Source organism: Vicugna pacos, chromosome 15, assembly GCF_048564905.1.
Source record: "Vicugna pacos chromosome 15, VicPac4, whole genome shotgun sequence".
NCBI classification, from domain to species: Eukaryota; Metazoa; Chordata; class Mammalia; order Artiodactyla; family Camelidae; genus Vicugna; species Vicugna pacos.
The window spans coordinates 27034617-27056177 of NC_133001.1; the positions used below are offsets into that span (position 1 = coordinate 27034617).

A 21561-nucleotide genomic window follows, 5' to 3' on the forward strand; every position below is an offset into this window, starting at 1 on the left:
TGAGATTTGCGAATGTTAGCCACTATACGTAAAAGTGGATTTTTAAAAATTTCTTATGTATAGCACAGGGAGCTATTCAATATCTTGTAATAGCCTGTAATGAAAAAGAATATGAAAACAAATATATGCATGAATGGGACATTGTGCTGCACACCAGAAATTGACACATTGTAACTGACTCTACTTCAATTTTAAAAAACAATTAGAAATAATCTGAGAAAGTGGTGTTAAGGCCGACTTTTGCCTTAAATCTAAGTATGCTTACCAAGCATGTTGTCTCCTTGCCTGGGGTATGGGATGGAAGTGATTTGGGGAAAGGCCTGATGGAGAGAGCCCATGGGACGTTTTAGCCCTTATAAGCCTCCCTTGGCTCACATACTTACCCCAGGGCTGTCTGGTGACTCCAGAACCCTGTAGATTTTCTTAGCACGCGTGTGCTTAGCAGTCTCCAGCGATGTCCTTGGTGCGAGGCTTCTCGCGGGCCCTCCGAATGTGTGCCCGCCTCCCTTCCCCCACCACTGGAGACAAATCTGGCGGGCCCTCTGCGCACGCTCGGGAGCTGGCGGCCCGAGGCGCCTTCTGGCAACCGGACGCCAGCCTCGGCCTAGAGAGCGACGAGACGCCATGGACAAACGAATCATCACCGTCACCTCCACTGCAGTAAGGGAAGACGTGAGCCGTGACGGTTGTGGTTCCTTGACCCTGGGACCGCCTTCCTCCCTGAACATTACCCTCCACCTCCAACCCCAACACCGTTCCTGTCACCTGGTTCCTCCCCCCAAAATCCCACCTCTCTCTAATCCCGGCCCCGTTCACCTCTCTGGGTCTTCCTTTCTCTCCCGGCCCTCACAGCTACACCTGCAGTCTTTTCCTGATCCGTATTTGAGCGCCACTTCGTTTTCTTTCCTCTTCCTTCGTTCTCCCTTATCCTTCCCATTTGCTCTTTCTTTCCTTCCTACTACTTACTAATCGCGCTGGACAACGGCCATAATAGGATTATCAGATTTCTTTCATTTTCCCCTCTGTCTGCCAAGAGAGTTTCTCTTTCTTTAGTCTATTGGACACATTTTTGCTCTGCTTCCTATTCTAGTGTGTATAAAAATATTTCAAACTACCGTTCTTTTAATTTTTAAATAAATTTGGGCAAGGGATGTTTAGCTTATTTTGTATAAAGTGATTCATCCCTACAGTGAATATGAAGTGGGAGATAGGTAAAGTTTAGATCACCTGTCTTGGGCAAAACAAAACAGCAGTTGCCTGTTACCTTCCTTTAGATGCTACATGTTTACTTCTCCTTCTTTCCAGCTCATTTCCTTGGCCCCAGGTAGAGGTGGAGACCTGTCTTGACCTGCCTGAAAAAGTTTGATTTCTGTGACTATAAATGTGCAACAACACATTTAGAGAAGATTCAACATAAATTTAATAAAGGGAATGTATAGGAAGAAATTCAGACTTAGCAGTGTGTATGAAACAGTGCTTTTTTTAGAGAAATGCATGTATTGCATAGTAAAACTAAAGCCCAGGGGTACTTATAAGTAAAGTGGATATAAGTTGCTAGACAGGAAGGGTGAATTATATCAATTTACTGATTAGTTTCTTATTTTTAATGTCTTATTGCTTGAGATAACCTATATTTTGTAGTAATAACAAACACACTCTGAATTAAACTAGAACTCTGTATTTTCATGATTTTACCCAGTGGAAATAGCCCCCAAAGAAAAAGCTAAAATAACTGTGTTTGTTGACAGTGAGGCTGAAACAAATGTGGGAATAATAAATAGTTACTATGGAAGACAAGATCGTCTTTGGAAACTGAGGAATATCAAAATAATCTGCTTCTTAACTTGGCAGATGAGATGTTAAAAATAAAAGCTACCTTTTACTGAACCCTGGTTATGTGTATAGGTCTTTATGATGCCTTGTTCTCATGCCAACCCTGGTGCCTTCATTTTGTACTCCCAAGAGGAAGCTGAGATTCTCAAGGGTTAACTTGCCTAGCGCTCCTAACTAGTGGCCAAGCTGGAGTTTAAGCCCAAGTCTGTCTGGCTCCTCCATCATTCTGCCTCTTCAGGTCACAGTTGGCTCATGTGATGCATATTGGATAGCATATATAAATCCAAGAAATGGCAGTTGTCAACATTTGCCATATCACCATAGCACATTAATTTGATGGCTCTACATTTTTACCTTGAGCTCCCTGAGCCATAAATGTAAATAACAATTATACTAATACAATTTTGGGTTGACAGAACTCTTCTTCCTAACAGCACCAGATTTTGTCACCGCTAATTATTCTGATGACATCTCTATGAGATAGGGGTGTTTATTACTCTAATTTGCCCAAAGGGTATATAGATAATTAAAAAGCACTTAAGATCATAAAATAGCAATTTAAGGAAATGTCACAGGCAAAATTTATCATTATGTAGCTTTTATTTTAATTCAGGCTGACCAGTTTGGGGCAGGTATTAATTTCTTCAAGTAAATGTTTTATAAGTGATATGTAACTTCCAGAGATCATTTCTCAAATGAATAAGCACATTTTATGTTTGTTAATAGAAACCAACTCAGAAGACATCATCTTTTGAGAGAGAAGGATGGTGGAGGACAGCATTAACAGTATGTGTATTTTTATTCTTTGCTATTCAAATTGTTCTTATTCCTATTAGTATTTTAATCAGCCTTACCTTTTAAGTCAGTAACACTTAGCTGTAAGATAACAACCGTCGTTGAAGTCTGCATAGGCCTCATTTCATGCTTACAATTTTAGTATCAGTATATGACTGAGGAACTAACTTTAAATTTTGAATGCAGTAAAAGCTTAGAAGTAAAACAGCTCTAGGAATCTAGGTGTCTTAGAGAATATCTTGATAAAGTCAACCTAGCTTATGATCTTGATGAGACTATACAAGGACAAAAAAGCATGCTTTCAGGAACGGCGTTTGGTTTCGGTTTTTATCTTACTTAGATGATATAGAGCCTACGATAGCTTTTGTTAACATGGTCAACATTCGAAGGCAAGTTGGTTATTTATGAAAGAATAATGACTGATCCCTCTCTAAAGGACATTGTTTCTATAAGGCAGAAATATTTTCTATCTACGCCCTTCTATAACAGGAGCCCCAAGGGCCAAAGCTTTCTTGGCATTGAATTAATTTTAATGGTGAAACTGAGCTGAGTGCTCAGTGGAAAGATGGCTACAAAAGCAGCAGTGACTCAGCTATCAGGTCTGGCCATTCAGTTGCATTGTGGTTATGATTTGAAAGTACCAAACCTCTTATAGGACTAACTAGACCATACGCTCTGCTAATTCATCCTCAGTCTTGTGTTATTATCTTGTAGCTTCCCACCTGAGGGCTAGAGAGAAACCCGCAGTATCTACTAAGCAGAAGTAGAATAACTTCTTCTGCTTAGTCACGAAACTTATCCTGAGGGGTCTCAGAAGAGGCCTGAAATTCATAGTCAAATTGAATCTCAAGCTTAAGTTATCTCTGAAGTTACTTTTTAAAAAGTTATAACTTCAAATGGCCATACCTCTTTCGCTATAATTTAGCAATTATCTCAGAAAGGAAATAAACAATTGTGATTGTCTTGAAATATTGTTCTGTCAAGAGTGTTTACTCTATTTGATAGAATTTTATTACACTATAGAACAAAGAGAAATGTTACTTAAGAGTGACCTTTCCAAGAATGATGCTTTAAGAGATGATACCTGTTTATACACTGACCTGAAAAATGATGTCAATTCTTCACAGAAAACCCCTAACCCTGGAACTTACCACTTGAAAACTTTTATTGAAGAATCTCTATTAAATCCAGTGATACCAACCTATAGTTTTAAAAATGAAGGAAGGAAGAAACCATCTCTTGTGCAAAGAAATGATCCAGTACCAAATGACCTCCCTCAGTACATGCCTCCTGACTTCTTGGACTTGTTAAATAAGCGAATGGCCACTTACTCGTTTAAAGCCAAACCACGGTCAAGCGCCAGCACACTGGTTTGCAGAGATCAGGTAAGGCACTACCAGAAGGTGGCTTTGGGTGGGAAAGATACCAAGAGGCCCTGGGGGAAATATTCTATATGCTTAGAGAGTATTTTCCCTAGGAGAAATTGAAAACCTGTAGGAGGCCTTATTTCCTACAGAAATGGAACAAAGGGCTGCCTCATTTACAAATATGTCCAGCAAGATTTTTCCCTGTGAGACCTCCTTAACCTAAAGCGAATACATGGGCAAAAAAATTTTTTCCCCTCTCTGGGGACTCCTGGCGGGATTCCCCCAGCTTGGGGTCTTACCTGTGATGGGGCCATGCTTCTGGTCTCTTTAAGCAGTTTATTTGGTACTTTTAAAGAGAAAACTCAGCCTTTCAGTGAGTAGTTAAGTACCCTTATTAGAGCGTGAGTATAACTATATACCATTGAGAAGCTTTTTCAAGAATTTCTTGTAGAAATGAGCACTCTGGTCCAGGAGAGTGAGACTGTACCTCCAGTCTATGTGTGACATTGAGAACATAGAGCCCTGCTGGGCTTACAGCCCTGGGCCAGGCTCTGTGGAGGGAAGGCGTTCCTGACTTGGAAATATTGAAGTAACAATTCAAGAGCAAATAGATCAAGTGCTGAGATAAATAATGTAGCAGGAACTGCCAGAGGAGAGCTCAGGGTGGGCGGGACTGAAAGGCTAGAAGGCTCCTTGGATTGAGTAGGACTCAAGCTGCTTGGATGATTATAACATCCATGTGGCTCTTCATAGTTTACCATCAGCTTCCCCCATATTCTCCTGCTTATTCTTTCCACACATTCTGAAATAGACAAAAAACGGATATTTTCCCTATTTTCCGATGAGTAAACTGAGGTGAATAGAGTCAGTAACTGGTTCAGAGGCACATAGCCAATAAACAGGTGAGGCAATACTTTTAACTAGGGCTTCTGAGCCCAAATTTGGTGCTCTTTCCAGTCTCCCTTGTGCCTCTGACCTTGAATGAGGGACAGGGTTTCAGTGGGTGGAGACCAAGGGTGAATTTCAAGGGAAGGGCAGAGCACTGTCCCTGCTCAAAGGCCAGAGTTGGAACTTGGGCTTTGTTATTTGAGGCTTTGGGCCTTAATATCTTCCATTTATAAAGGAACTAGCAATAATATCAATCTTCACAACCTTATCAGAATAATCTGGTGATAACCTGAGAAGCTGCATTGCCTCTGGAGGTTGAGTTAAATAGAAGGGGTTGGGATTATTAGGATGGACAAGAAATCTTCAGCAGAATGAGCATATGTTGGATCCAACCCGTGAACCCTTCCTATGGCTTTGCAAATTACGGCTTTGAAGCAGAACAGAATGGTAAATGTTCATTGGGTAAATCTTATCCTGTCTGCTTCAGTGGCTGAATACAAGCACTAAATTATACTTAGACTTTTATGGCTTGGTGTCAGGTAGCCAGGCGACGTATGAAACCATTCTGGCAATGCAAAATCATTCTGCCTCAGCCTCTGCCACTTTCCTTCCCTCCTGCTTTCTCTCTTCTGGCTTTGAGGGGTTTCTGAGGGTAGGCCAAGGCCCACTGTTGAAAGGAGAAAACATAGACAGTTGGTATTCGGCAACATTTAAAGCTTTAGAAAACCAAAAGAATTTGACTTACCCAGAGGGGTGGATAAGATCTTCTGAAGACATACTTTTCCTGTTTCTTTTCTTTCTCCTCTCTCTCTTCACTTCCCATGAAAATTGGAGCTCCAGAAACTGGAAGAATTAAATGTTTTCCTAATTTTCTATTTCAAAGGTACATGATAACATGTTCACAAGAGGAGAGAGATTCAGATGTAACACTTTTACTCACCAATAAAACCATTATCCTGTTTTTTTGATAGCAGCACTTAGTAAAATAATAATTTGAATTTTGCATAGATACAGTTTATGTTTCATGTTGTTTATTAAGATAGAACAACATTCTGTAGCTCCCCAATTTTTAATAGAATATTTACATTATACCTCGTTAGTGCTACTCTTTATTTGTAAGAAAGTTCTTACTATTTTTAACATCTTTATTCTGAAGCATGTAACTCAACTGGAGAATCTGTATCAAAGAATCTTATCATATATATATATAAATGTGCACGTGCGCGTGTGTGTGTATGTATGTATTTAAATGTGTGGCTTTTTCCAAACAGTGTTTGATATGGACCTACACTTTTTACAGTTAATTTTTTCTTATCAGAGAAATAATATATTTTTATTTTAGAACATATGTGCAAAAGGGGGGCCATCTCTCTCCGTTGTGTAGTTTTATGACCTGCTTTTTCTCCGGGGTTAGAATCCTCCACTAACCCCTGGGTTACTCCACCTTATTTCTGGAAGATTTTAGCTCCCTTTGCTCCCTGTCACTCTTTGCACTACTGCCGTCATAATTTCAGTACACACATAGTGATGATTTTCCAACCTCTGGCTTCTCAGTTTCATAAACTCTCCTCTACTTCAATCACTCACGCCTTAGGTTTTTTCCAACACCAATCATTGCAACCCTCATAATCTCAGCTGCATGCATCCCACTCTGATCACTCTCTCCTAATCACCCTCCCTCACTCACTCTAGTATCCCAGCCTCAGCAGTTTTCCCGTTCCCCCCAGTCTACAATCCATTGATCCTACTGTTGCCTGAAAACTGGGTTCGCCTCTTGGTGGGTGTCAATCCAAAGACCAAGTCACAATCAGGAAAAGGAAGGGTTTATTGCTTGCTACAAGTAAGGAGAACATAAATCTCTTGCCCAAAGTAGTGTCTCCCCCACAGCAAAACTGGGGAAGTTTTAAGCTGAGGGTATATGCATATTCATGAAGGAGCTTGAGCAGAGGAGAATTCAGCATAGAATTGGAGCCAAGACTGAAGGAGTCCAAGCTTTAGCTGACTGAAGTCAGGAGGGCCAGCATTGTCATTCCAACCTCCACCTGGGTGGGCACCTTAGTTCCTGCAGAACTCAAAGACTGTATCAGATTTGTTACGTATATCCCTTGAGGAGGAGCTGGGACTCTTTTATCACTGAACTGTTGTTTCTTGACTGCTTTTCCTTTGTTCTGCATTCCCTCACTTTAAGATCATTAATTACGGAGACCTATTCAAGGACAAGCACTGTGGTCAGACTTAGATCACAAAATGACTTAGGCCAAAATGGCTTCTCTTATGTCAAGAAAGCCATGCCTGGTTCTCTTTCTCCAGGGACCCCCCTACCCTATCTGCTTACACTATTACCTTTTCTCTGCCTCTCAACTTTCTGATGTATTCTTACTTTCAAAGCTTAAGTTCCATAGTTAATCATTAGAGTTACTCCCTACACACACCCTCCACTCCATGGCCCCTGGTGGCTTATTTTACTTGTTTGGCAAAGCCACAATCCTGGTTAAATCTCTCTGCGAACTTTGTACCTGTAGCTGAATGACAGTCTCGTTTTAAATTCTTCACCTCCCATAGGCGCTGAATGGAATTCCCTAGTCTGTTTACTCTCCCACTGTCCTGGGTGGCTTTATCTCACATCTTCCTAACCCCCTGCTACCTCCTCCTCAATCCTCATTGTTGTTTTCTCTTCTCAGCCTTTTGGCCAGTTCAGCCCTTCCTCCCTGTCCCTTTCAGTCCCCCAGGCACACACACCTCTGCCCTATCTGCACTTATTCCCCACTGATCTCATTCAGTCTCAAGGCTTTGAACACCATTTATTTGTTCATGATTTCCAAATACACATCTCCTGCCCAGACTACTCTGTTGAGCTCCAGACTTGTATATCCAACTGCCTTTTTTGACTTCTCCATTTTATGTTGAATTCAGGATTTCTCACCCTTGGTGCTATGGACTTTTTGGACAGGATAATTCTTTGTGGTGGGGGCTGTTCTGTGCTTTGTAGGATGTTTAGCAGCATTTCTGGATTAGTGATCCCGCCTCCCAGTTGTTAACAACCAAAACTCTCTTCAGACATTGCACAAATGTCTCCCGGGGAAGAGGGGAGCCAAAAACAAACAAATGACCACTCCTGGTTGAGAACCTCTGGGTTCAGTCTTTGTGATAGTGGGTATGACCTCTGAGTGGTTGTTCTCAGGGTCAACAGGTTGATGGTGAACTGGCTTAATTTGTGACCTCATTGCTTAACATTTCCCCTCACTCTTCTTGCCCCACTGGTCTCCTCCTTGCTGCATCTTGAATTTGCTATTCCCACTCCCACTTCAGGGTCTTTGCGCTGGGTTTTCCTTCACCTGGAATGCTCTTACCCCAGGAATCTGTGTGGCTTACTCCCTGTCCTTCAAGTCTTCATTAGAGAGCTAGTTAGATAATGGTACATCCATACAATGGCATACTGTGCTACCAATAAAAATAATGAGATGTATCTACATATGTTGGTTTGGAAGCATCTCCAAGGCATATTAATAAATGAAAAAACTCAAGGAACAGACCAATATTTATAGCATAATCTCATTCATATAAATGAAAACAAATATATACATGATGTTAAATGGATCCTTTTTTTCTTGAGAGAGATTTATGCAATCATTAACAATGGTTTCCATTTGGGAAGTGGGAGTTAGGTAGGGGACAAGGAGACTTACCCTTAATTTTTTTTCTTTCTACAGATTTTGACTTGTTTTCAGTGTGGAAGTAATATTCTTTCCTATCTCATGTCTAAAGAACTCGAAATTTTTTCCAACTGATATTTTTTTCTCTTATTTTATTTCTTTTTAGTTTCCATTTTAAACCTTCCCCTTTTCACTTCCCAGATTGGGGACATTTCAGTGAAAATCACAATTAGACCAATTTAAAATTGCCTCAAATTTCTGTCCAGCTTAGCTTTAGTATTGCCTTAGATGACATGCATGTGAATGGAGACAAATGTGGCAATTCTGCCTCCCCCACCTCGCAATATCTGTTTTAGGTCAAAAGGAGGTAGCCAGGCTGGAAAGGCGCCCCTAGTAACTCAGAGAATGAATCCAAGGATCAATTACAATATATTCAAAAGACATCCTTGAACAACTGATTGGGAAATGGAGGTTGAGAAAATCTGGCCGTTTCAGTGATTTTTGTTAGCTGTGTTCATAGCTATGATCATGATATCTCTGAAGACATGTTAATTTGCAGAGTGCTCTGTGGTAAAGTAACAGCTGAAGGAATTTTCAGCAGGACGGTTTTTCATTGAGCAAAGTACCAACAGAGAGAAACTTTGTGCCCAAGGCGGGGCTGGCAGGTGATACTGCAAGGAACCCAAGACTTAAGTGCTGGGATGATGAAGAGCAAAATATAGATAAGATGGAATGATTCATTGTGCATTTATTTGTTTGTTTGTTTGTTTGTTTATTCTGTTTTTTAACATTTTTTATGGAGTTATAGTCATTTTACAATGTTGTGTCAAATTCCAGTATAGAGTACAATTTTTCAGTTATACATGAACATACATATACTTATTGTCATATTTTTTTCACTATGAGCTACCACAATGTCTTGTATATATTTCCCTGTGCTATACAGTATAATTTTGTTTATCTATTCTACATTTTGAAATCCCAGTCTGTCCCTTCCCACCCTGTATTGTGCATTTAAATGCAAAAAAAAATGATGCTCAAAGTTGGCTCATTTAAGTGAGTATTATTTGAGGCTGAACTCTCAAAGAGTAACTGCAAGGCAAAGCACTGATTGTCACATGCAAATCTGTCAAGAGAGTGGCAAATGAAAATAAATTTTGAAAGATGGATACAGAAGACTTGTCTCAGGGACTGGGACTCACATAATTCTTAGTTCACCTGGAGCTGATGAAAATTACAGAGTGCTAATAAAATTAAGAACAATATCGTTGGTATCATTAGGCAAGCTTCTTCTTGAGAAAGGCCTACGTTGTCTGTTTCTGAGACCATAAGAAGTCTGCATGGTGAGTTAGTGATATTTCCATGTGAAGCAAGAGACTATTTCTCAGAGAGAAGATACACTTGATGAAATTTCTACCAGTAGTGCCTGAAAATTCTGGACCTGCCAGCCTTTTGGCTGCATTCACCTAGCGATTATTCTAATAGGACTACTAAAGGACTGAAAAATCTGTTTCCTTCTGTCTTGCCTACTTATGGATCTGGGTTCTCAAAATATTGTCAAACCAAGAGCCTAATGAGTAGGTGTGGATGTTTTTTTCACTTATTCCAGTCTTCTGACCTTGATGGAGTTGGTACAACATAGCTGAATTAAGTATCCACACTAGTATCATCCTGTCAATTTTTTATGACTCCAAGCTACTGCAGAATTTCTGAGGGCTTACTCAACATGGATTGAAACATTAATTACTAGAATCAGCTATTTATATGGGTACATTGTCTAGATTCTCTAAGCCTTACATTACAAATGAAGAACTAGTGCTCGCTTCAGCAGCACATATACTAAAATTGGAACAATACAGAGACGATTAGCATGGCCCCTGTGCAAGGATGACATGCAAATTCATGAAGCATTTCATATTTAAAAAAAAAAAGAAGAAATAGGAAGCATTTAGGAATTAAGGAAAAAATATATATATACTGTATGTATGTGTGTATATGTATATATACAGACACATTATTTTTGACACGTTATTATTTATATACACACATATATGTTCCTTGAGATCCAAGGATGATGGATCCAGGTAGTTTGTGACGAGTTCAGCTTTGCACAGAGAAGCAATCTCTTAGTCAGTTAGGCAGCTGGCTGCTCAACGCTCTGGAAAAAAAGTCAGACCTCTCTCAGCTATATTAAGGAGCAAAGAACGGCCAATGCCAAGTGAAGCAGGACAGACAGGGGCTACAGGTAACCAATATTCCTCTCTAGACAAATGCTGTCTAAGAGTTTGTCCATGATTGCTTCAGTTAAAAATCTTATGCGATTACTGAGTATAGACGAATAAACAGATGCTTTAAGGGATTTTTTTTTCTTTTCACTTTTCAGTTACCTTTCTTCTCTTTCCTCCTGTGTACATGTGTATATGTGCCTTGGGGGAAGGCACACGTATGAGTAGAGAGCAAGGAGCATAAAGCACACAGGCACAGAGTAAAGTAAGTAGAAAGCAAACCCCCATGTAATCGTCACCAAAATCAAAAAAGGCCCCCTGCTTAAAATACATTTCTGTGCTCCCATGGTGTAATAACAGTAACAATAATAAAAAATACCCGTGTTTCCTTGGTGTTTATTATGTCAAGTGAGCAATTAACAAGGCCCAGGTGCATCAGGACATTGTGTGTATCTCATCATAAAATTTGTATTTACTGTTATTATCGCTGAATCCACAAAAAAGCTGCCTCTGCAATCAGAATTGTTTATTAATGTGTGAAAGGCAGCTGCAGGGTGAAATATAATAGCTGAGTTTCCACATGGCAGACAATGCCAGGCGATGGATGCCTCATTTCCAACAAAGGCAGTATTGTATTTTTAAATCTGATTTTAAAATAATAAGTGCTGGGGGAAGAGATTGTCCATTTCTGGGAGGGTTCTCAGGATTTTGTAATACAACTCCTCCCCACCAGCTCCCTGAATGTAGGAAGTTGTGGAGGTGCGGTCAGGTCAGTCTTCCCCTGGCTTCTCACTCTCTTTCCCCCCCACCCTCCCTTCCTTCACCTGTCCCACTCTCTGTGTTTACCAGTTCCTGACACTCCAGTCTGTGAACTTGAGATATCTTTCCATTTATTTGTATCTTCTTCAATTTCTTTTGTCAATATATTATAGTTTTCAGTGTACAGATCTTTCATCTCCTTAGTTAAATTTATTTCTAAGTATTTTTTTATGTTTTTGATGATATTGTAAATGAGATTGTTTTCTTAATTTCTCCTCAGATAGTTCATTGTTAGTGTATAGAAACTCAACTGATTTTTGTATGCTGTTTTTGTATGCTACAACTTGACTGAATTTGCTTATTAGTCCAAACAGTTTTTTCCTGGAGTCTTTTGAGTTTTTAATATATGAGAGCATGTTACCTGCAAATAGGGATAATTTTACTTCTTCCTTTACAATTTGGATGCCTTTTATTTCTTTTCCTTGCCTGATTATTCTGGCTAGGACTTCCAGTACCATGTTGAATAAGAATGGGGAAACAGGCACCCTTGTCCTATTCCTGACCTTTGAGGAAAAGCTTTTAGCTTTTTGCCATTGAGTGTGTGACGTTTGCTGTGGGTCACCCAGCTGAGTTTAATCTCTCCCTATCCCCCAGATCTCCTATATTTATTTTAGTATTGATGACATGTTTTATATTAGAATTGTTTGTGTAAATGCCTTCTCACTCCTGTATTCCTCACCACACCCAGCACTGTTCTTTACCAACAGAGCAGGCTCATTAATGGTGGTCAGTTGGGTTTGTTGAATCTAGTATATTTAAAATGTGATCAATTGTACAGCATTTTTCTACACACCACTGGAGGCATACTGTCATAAAATTCATCGTGAAAAGTGAATATCTGTTGTATGTTTTGAAGCTCTGCCTTTAAAAATGTACCTTTTCCACTAGTAAAATAGAAAATAGAGAGGAGGGTATAGCTCAAGTGGTAGAGCACATGCTCAGCATGCATGAGGTCCTGGGTTCAATCCCCAGTACCTCCTCTTATGAATAAATGAATAAGTGAACTGAATTACCTCCCCTCACACACACACACACACACACACAAATAATTTAAAAATCAAAGAAAAGAAATTATATAATGTTGTATGGTCATAAAATAAAGGATTACAAATGACAGATAATAAAATGAACGGAGTCTGAGACTTATGCTAATCTATTACTTGTGTCCTTGTCCATTCTGTGTAGTCAGTTAAGCTTTCTCCAGGACAGTACGATCTCCTTCCTGCACCAGTTCCCAAGCACGCTTCCAGGTAATTACATACTTATTAAGTTGCTTTTACTAATTTTACTCATGCCTTTCTATTTACATACTTAACAGCCAACACCAATGACTTTTAAACCTAATTCATGCCCATCATGTCCAGTTTCGCATTTTTAAATATTTAATGAGAGAGAGTATGTTAAAGATCCTCACGTTAAAAAATAGATTCAGAAAATCATATCTTTTTTTTTTTTTTTTAATATAGGAGCTTCACATTCCGTTCTACAGTTCAAAGATTTCCGACAGGCTACTTCACTCCCGTAAGTATATTGTAGACCATGAACTCATGATGTATTTGATGTGTAAAATATGCAGTGATTCCTTTTGATATATCAAGATTAACATTTTGCTCATCACAGTAGAAAAGCAATGAATGATTAATCTAATTGACTTAAGATATAGTTAAAATATATCTGAAGATACGCTGGGGATTTCCACATAAGTAACCCATATGTGTCAAGTTATAGAAGAAAAGTAAAAGCTCAACTTTCTTTAGGTCTTGACTTATATGACCTTCTCACTGAGGTCGTAGTTAGTCACCTGTTCAGTATTTCCTGTCCCACTTTCTTAGCTTATTTTTCTCCAGTCTGATACACTACATTTAATGTTTACCTATCTTCTTATCTGTCTCCCCCACTAGAATGTAAGCTTCACAAAGGTGGGGATTTTTGTCTGTTTTTATCCTGTGTACCTAGCACCTAGAAAAATGGCTGGCACATAGTATTTGTTAGATTAATTAATTATTAAAATCATCAGAGATATTCAGTAGATTACTGTATTAACAGCAGGAAGAAAAAATATTACTAGTTTCTTTCCTTTCAAAAATGTGAAAATGCTTTCCTGTTTCTAAAAATTTTCAAGTACACATACATATAGTTGATAAATATGAGCTTTTTTAGGTAAGTAACTAATCAGTAAGATGCCAAAAAATAAAAAAGAAAGAATAAGAAAATATGAAGTTGTTTGGGAGTATTCTGATGGACTATTGTTATTTATTTGTAACTAGAAACCAGAATCTCAGGAGACAAAAGACATATTGTAAACATATGAACGAAAAATTAAGAAAACTGAATGGAGCTCAAAAACAGATTCTAGAATATAGAAGACCTTTATATTTGATGAGGATGGTGTGACAAAGCAGTAGGGTAAAGGAGAGATATTTTGTGCTAGATAATTGATTAATTAACTTGAAAAAATTAGATTCTTTATAAACATACTAAAGTAAACTCCATATTGATTAAAGAATTAAGTACTTCTGAAACTATATATCTAATTTTAGAATAAGGCAGATTTTCTGAAATAACAGCAATGAATGAATTGCAGAGGAAAAAAGTATTAGATTTGATTATATAACTTAAAAATTGAAGTAAAGTTCATTTACAATGTTGTGCTAGTTTTTGGTGTACAGCAAAGTGATTCAGTCATATATGTGTGTGTGTGTGTGTGTGTGTGTGTGTATTCTTTTTCATTTCTTTTCCATTATGATTTATTGCAGGATGTTGAATATAGTTCCTCGTGCTATACAGTAGGACCTTGTTGTTTATCTAATTTATATATGGTAATTTGTACATGCTATCCCAAACTCCTAATTTATCCCCTATTCCCTTTCACCTTTGGTAACTATAAATTTATTTTCTGTGTCTGTGAGTCTGTTTCTGTTTTCTGAATAAGCTCGTTTGTATCATATTTTAGATTCCATATATAAGTGAAATCATGATACTTATCTTTCTCTGTCTGACTTAATTTCACTTTTATGTACATTCATGTTGCTGCAAATGGCATTATTTCATTCTTCTTATGGCTGAGTAGTATTCCATTGTGTGTGTGTGTGTGTATGTATGTGTGTATATACACCCCCCATCCCACAGCTTCTTCATCCAGTCATCTGTCAATGGACATTTAGGTTGCTTGCATGTCTTGGCTATTGTAAATAGTGCTGCTGTGAACATTGGGGTGCATATGTCTTTTCGAATTCGAGTTTTCTGCAGGTAGATGCCCAGAAGTGGGATTGCTGGATCATATGGTAACTCTATTTTTAGTTTTTTAAGGATACTATTTTCCATAGTGGCTGCACCAATTTATATTCCCGTCAACAGTGCAGGAAGGTTCCCTTTTCTCCACACCCTCTCCAGCATTTATTACTTGTAGACTTTTTGATGATAGCCATTCTGAGTTGTGTGAGGTGCTACCTTATTGTAGTTTTGATTTGCATTTCTCTAATAATTAGCGATGTTGAGCATCTTTTCACGTGCCTGTTGGCCACGTATATGTCTAGAAGTTCTCTTAATTCCTGTTTCTGGGTCCAGTTAAGGCTCTAGTTCTCACAGTGCCTGAGGCTCCTGGGTCCAGATCTCCGGTGCAGGCTCCCTGGAAACAAACCCCTCTCTCTTCCATAAGGATGTGGGAAGAATAGGTAACTGACTGTTGGGGGTTAGATGCGTAGGGACCCAGGCAAAAGATGCTCAACCAGTTCTCCTGCTTTCAGCCTCACCCTCACCTCCACCCACAAGTACCTAATGCCTGAAATTCCTGAGCTTTTCTTGGGTTCTGTGGAGCAAATCAACCCACTTCTCACTGGCAGGCCCTGTCCACGCACTGGGCTTCAGCTTTCTCCACCCTGCTACGTCAGGTACTGTTCCTCCAAACTGCTTCACATCTTCCCCAAATACATGATCTCTGTTGACTGTTGTCTCTTCTCTTGGTTCTGTGTGTGTGTGTGTACAGGTGTGTGTGTCTGTGGGGAGGAGACAGGAATGCCTTTTCTATTTGACAAGGGAGGAATGAAGATAAACTCATGTGTTCAGTTGGCTTTGGCAACAAGCAGTCAGGACATCAGTTTGTCCCCGCGCTGGGTAATATCGTACTTCCTTTGAAATGCATGCTTTAGGTGAATGCCATGAGTTAATAACGATTTGTTTACTTTTGTTTACTATTAGTAAACAGACTCAATTAAAATTGATTTGGTTTTAGTTCAGTATGGGCTTCCCTAAGCAGCTTGGTACGTGAAAGAGCACAGAGTGGCTGGTTCTGATCGCTTTTGCTTTTTTTCTCACTGCTTTTATGGGGGGAGAAGATATTTGGAGATTCTTATTCTGCCATTTTCACTGATGTCACCTCATCCATTACATTTTATAAATAAAAGTGATTCACTGATTTGGAACATCCTGTCTTTCAGCAAAGTGAAAGGAATACTTTCATGGAAAATGTTCCAAGACAAAGAAATAGCCCAGGGCTGTGATTCATGTCAGTCCTAAACTTCCATTCCCAGAGCAGACTTGTGGGTTTGGTTTAGACCCACAAATCTGGGAACTGCAGAGAGCAACTGGCCTTTGATCCCAATGGTGGGAGACAGTGGCACTTGGTGTGAGTGTGGTAAAGAAATGATGCTTGCTAGGAAAACGTTATCTCACAACTTCTTGAAATAAATGCATTAATCCTTAGACCTTTATCTGAAAACTCATTTGATCACTTTTATCATTCAGCTTAATTGTCCTGGAAATAAACATCATAGTCACAGAACTGTTAGGGACTCTCAGAGCTGGAGGAGTACTTACCTACTTTATTAGGCTTTGATGATGATGATGATTTTCATTCATTAGGTGTTTTCTGGTGCCAGGCATGGTGCTGGGTGACTGACATATCCTGTCTCATTCATTTCTTATGGCAATGGGGTGGGGTGCAATTGATCATCTTTATCTGCTAGGTTAGGTAACAGAAGTCAGTTGCCCAAGGTAGAGCCAGAGCTTAGACCCAGTCTACGGTGACCTCAGAACCTAGGCTCTAAGCTGCACTGTCCATGAGTGAGCATGAACAAGTGACATGCTTAATGTCTCTAAGCTGCACTGTCCATGAGTGAGCATGAACAAGTGACATGCTTAATGTCTTTAGACATTAAGTCCTGGGATGTCCTCCTGCCAGCCTGCCTGTTAGGCCCTGATCTTTGAAGATCCTTACAATGGATGGCTACAGCTTAGGCTCCTGCTGAGAGCCTTGCTACACTGGCCATATTTTTCCCTGGGCCACCTTTAGGTGTTAGAACTTCTGGTTTTCCCTTCGCAAAACCTCTTTGTAGAAAGCTGGACTCAGCTGAGTCTAGCTGACTTCAGTGGAAGTTCTGTCACCTAGTCTACAAATCTTTTTTGGGTGGCTAAGGGTGTGAGGCCCCATGCCGGGGGGCATTGTTGAGCATTCAAAGACAAATGAGACATTTGATCATTATTCTCCCTGCCCCCTCGTTGACACTCCAAAGTCAACAACCCACCCAACATGTACACAGATAAGCACACACAAACTTACACACATTACCCAAGAGTCTGTTTCACAGTGCCTGCAACTGATTGGGTGGGACCACATGGCTTAGCGGGCTCCACTAGAAACGTGACACCCAAAATTAGACACTGATGACTCAGCTTCAGATTATCTGTTGGTAGAAGCACAGGTAGGTTCTTCCCTCCAGCAGCCACCTCCAAACCTTTCTGATGCATGTTCTTATAAGTGTCCCAGTAAGTGCTGACTCCAGGTGGAGGAAGGAGATAAGGGCCGGAAGGGTGGAGGAAGGAGATAAGGGCTGGAAGGGAGAAAAGGCCTTGGGTGAGGAGAGCGATATCCATACCTCTCCCTTCAGAGTGCAGATCCTGAGTAAAAGTCAAGGAAACCAAAGCGCTGGTTGTCCTCCTGTTCTGGAAAAATGTGTTACAGCTCGGTGTCACAGCTCAGTTGTGACAGCAACCTGAATCCGGGCGAGAGACCGAGCAGCACTAGAGAGCTGGAGAACTTAGGTTTATTATGCCAGCGGGCCCAGAGGAGGTAACACTCCAAGCTCTGGACCCCATCTGTAGGTTTACACAGGCCTTTATAGGCTGTCAGTTTTATACTTTGCAACATCATATGCAAATAAAGTATAACAGAAGTTGACCAACCAGGAATAAGCTTTGTAGAAATAGACCAATCAGGAGTGAGAGAAATAACCAATCAGGAGTGAGAGAATGGACCAATCAGGAGTGAGAGAAATAACCAATTAGGAGTGAGCTCCATGCAAATGAAGTACTACAAAATGGACCAATCGGAAGTTAGGGAAGTGGACCAATCATAAGTGCGAGTAATAACCAATCAGGAGTGAAGGAAATAACTAATCAGAAGTGAGCTCAGGGAACCAATAGAATTTTAGGGGTAAGTAAGCCATTTCAGAGGCAAAAAGTGAGATAGAGCCTCTGGGCCAGGGAACTGGATGGTGCCAGTCTGAGAGTAGTGGCCCTGCTTGGGGGTCCTGTTGGTCTTTTTATGGGGCAGCCCCCCTTACTCTCAGCTTTCGGCTCCAAGGGCTTCTCCATGAGGCCTTCTTTGCTTAAGGGGCCCAGAAGAGAAATTTGTATTTATCTCTCCATTCCCTGCAGCAATGTCCATAACACCATATTAGGGATTTTTTTTTTTCTTTCCTTTTTTTTTTCTTTTTAATTGAAGTATAGTTGGTTTATAATATTGTGTTAGTTTCAGGTGTACCATAGTGGGGATTTTGATATGAGAGCCTAAAAGCTGAGACCGGAGATGTGTCACTCTTGATTTAACTGCCAGAAAGTCTCGGGAGGGCAGGTATTTCTCCTTTTCATATATCCTCTTTTAAGTAAAAAGCTCCTAGGAGAACTGGATTGATCCAATTCATACTAAAGTCTTAGTGACTTACTGAATTCTCTTCCCTCCCCCATCATCCTCCCAGAAATGTAGATGAGACAACAAGAATTAGGGCACCTGGGATAAAGGGAAAGAATTGAAGAGAGGGAGAAATGTGGGGTGGGGGGCAGTTTTTAGATATCTATATCATTATTAACTATTCACTCTGTGCACAAAACATATGTTACTGTTTTCGACATTGGCCTCAAGTTAATTCCATAAAAGCATCTTAAAAAATGAAAAAATAAAATTCACAAAGAGTTGCTCTGTTGGGAATTTTCACCAACATTTTCCTCATAAAATAGGTAGGCCTGTTGATTCTTATGAGAGGATCCAATTTGGAAATAAATGTGAAGTATTGTAGTTGCAGGGAAAATCTGCAAGAGTGAATGTTAAATAGAGTTCCCGTTTCTGTGGGCTAAACTGGTTTTGTGCAATTTGAACATCCTTGCTTTATGTAATTATGGTCATAACAGCTAATTGAATTTAAAGGTTATATTTTCTGTTCTTAAAGCAATACATGATTTCCTGCTCAGTGTGGCAAACTGGCCACATACATCCATCTTCTCTCACTTGAAAAAAATTAGGGTAAAGAGTAAGGAAGAGTTTATTTTTCTAAATCTTTTTCCCCCAGTACCTACTTGGCATGTGGACCATAACATCAGTGTTTTCTTGTGTCTTGTTGGTGGGAGTCACACCAATACAACCCCTTGGAAAGCAGTTTGGCAGTATGTATTACGCTATCAAAATTGTTTATATCTGTTAGCCCACCATTGTGAGAAAACCCTTCTAAAGTAATAATCTCATACACAGAAATACTCCTCTATACAAAGGATATCACCAAGGGATTGTTTATAATAGCAAGATTACAGCAGCAACAATTTCATATCCAGCAGAGGGAAATAATTTAAAAAGGATGTTAGATATCCACACAGAGGAATATTTTACAGGCAATAAAACAATTATTGTTAAAATTATAAATAGCACCAAAAATGTTTATGGACCAATGTGTAGTGAAAAAAATGCAGGATATGAATAGGCATATCTATCATGATTAAAACAATATAAGAAAAATTATTTGTGTAAAAAACCAGGGAAGGCACCAATATGCTGTCAGTGGCGATACTGAGGTGTTATGATTAAGGAGGATTGTTTACTTTTTTTTCTCTCTTTTGCACTGCTTTTATAATTTTTCAAAATACAGTTTTTAAAAGTCAGAAAAATAGCTAGTGTTTGAGGAAAAGAGCCACGAAAATGGTCAACATAAAAATATTTTGTTACTTCAATAAAAATAGTGCCACTTAGTAGTAATTAGGCCTCAGTCATTCCTATGCTTTGAGGCTTCCAACAATGATTTGCTGAGCAGATTCTTCCCAAGTATTATTTCTCATAGTTGTATATAAAGTGAAAAATGAGACATATGCATCTTTATTGAGTGTGGGACTATAACATTACAATGTCAAATGAAAAAGTGGGTTTCTTTTATTTGATGTCAGAAGTATTTCAAGATGTTTCTGTATTTCTTAAAACCTGACAAATCTATAAAGAACAAGGAAAGGATCAGATAAACAGGAAAGAACCTGTGCAGATACAAATGTGTTACATGATGTATCCGTTTTAGTCACATTTGATGGAAGTTTGAAAAGGGGATAGCAGATCTGTGGCATATCCTCTGCATTAAAACTAGTGTTATGAAAGAATGCTTAATCATTTCAGTTGTTTCTGCATTTAAGGAATTCAATTAAAAATTAAGGGAAGGGTATAGCTCAGTGGTGGAGCACAAACTTAGCATGCATGAAGTCCTGGGTTCAATCCCCAGAACTTCCATTATAAATAAATACCTAATTATCCACCCCCCCAAAAAATTAAAAAATAATAAACTAAAAAAAATCTAAGCTGATAGTTTAAAATTCCACGAGGAGCAGAAAATAATTAGTAAACGTGGCTGGACTGAAAAAAAGCCAAAGCCAAACAAATGATGTCTGCTTGAATGGAATCTAAAATTGAAGATGATGAAAGCAGGTCCTAGTTAGTCAGTCTCCTCAAAGATGCATAGGTAATATTTTTGGGAAAATATAACACTTGTAGGTAATATGTTTTGGAAAATATAACCTTTCAAATATAGTTACAGATGTACTAGGGTTTTTAAGAAAACAACATCCTGGCAATTTTTCTTTTTAAAAAAAATCTGTGCGGCTTTTCCAATGGTATTAACATCAGCAGAGTCCTTGTCTGGCTGTGCGTGTGAAGACTTTCCTGTGCTCCTTTCTTACAACAGTGTCTTGAGCGGGAACAGGGAAGAGAATGTATTAGGATTTTTCAGTTGCAAGTGACAGAAACCCACCCCAAATTAGCTTAAGCAAAAAATGAAAACATAAAAGTGGGGTGGAATTATTGGTTCACAGAGCCTCTGGCATGTTGGCCACTGAGTTACCTTCCTCCATCTCTTGGACATGTTCTCTCCAAGAGCTGGGCAAGATGACCACTGGCAGCCACCAGAGTGTGAAAAGGCAGACTCTTCTGATTGGGTGATGGTCATGTGCCTGCTCCTGGACCAATGGCTGTAACCAGGAATAGCCAGCTCCGCCCAAGTTTCGGCAGAAGCTCTGCCTGATTTCTAATGAGGTTGGAGCCTCTTCTGTCCCCGGGGTCACCTAGAGAACAGAGGATGGGCCAGTGAAAACCTGTGATCACTCAGGTATGTGAATGAAGGCTGGGAGCTAGAGGGATGGGGCAGCCCTCTGGCAGTGCCAAGGGTCTGTGGGAACTCACGGTGGGCAACAGTGGAGACTGTCCACTAAGCCTGCTTCAGACCAGGCTGGAGAGGCACCCTGGAAGACCAGCACGCCTGCCTGCAAACAGAAGACTTTAGAAAACTGAGGACTTGCAAAGATTGGACATACAAGGGTGACATTTAACAGTTTACATCTGCAATTAAATCGTAAAAGCATTCTTAGTGTTCACACATGTGAAAAAACAACAAAGTGGTAATTGTTTGTAAGTATGTTGAATTCCAAGTCCCTAACTATATTTTTGGCCAGGAACCTATGCAT

General features: G+C 39.6%; 1 protein-coding gene and 1 non-coding gene across 2 annotated transcripts in view; both read left to right on the forward strand.

Moving 5' to 3' along the window:
• Nucleotides 1-543: 543 nt before the first annotated feature.
• Nucleotides 544-21561, forward strand: part of STPG4 (sperm-tail PG-rich repeat containing 4) — a 31443-nt gene continuing 10425 nt past the window's right edge. Inside the window, exons 1-5 of the mRNA XM_006216453.4 lie at nt 544-660; nt 2560-2619; nt 3756-4013; nt 12766-12830; nt 13047-13101. Coding sequence (XP_006216515.2) covers nt 625-660; nt 2560-2619; nt 3756-4013; nt 12766-12830; nt 13047-13101 — 474 coding nt within the window. The 5' untranslated portion in view covers nt 544-624. The remainder of the gene's footprint in view (nt 661-2559; nt 2620-3755; nt 4014-12765; nt 12831-13046; nt 13102-21561) is intronic.
• On the forward strand, nt 10352-10458 carry LOC116277908 (U6 spliceosomal RNA). Its single transcript, XR_004187345.1, has one exon. It is a non-coding gene; the product is annotated as a U6 spliceosomal RNA (small nuclear RNA).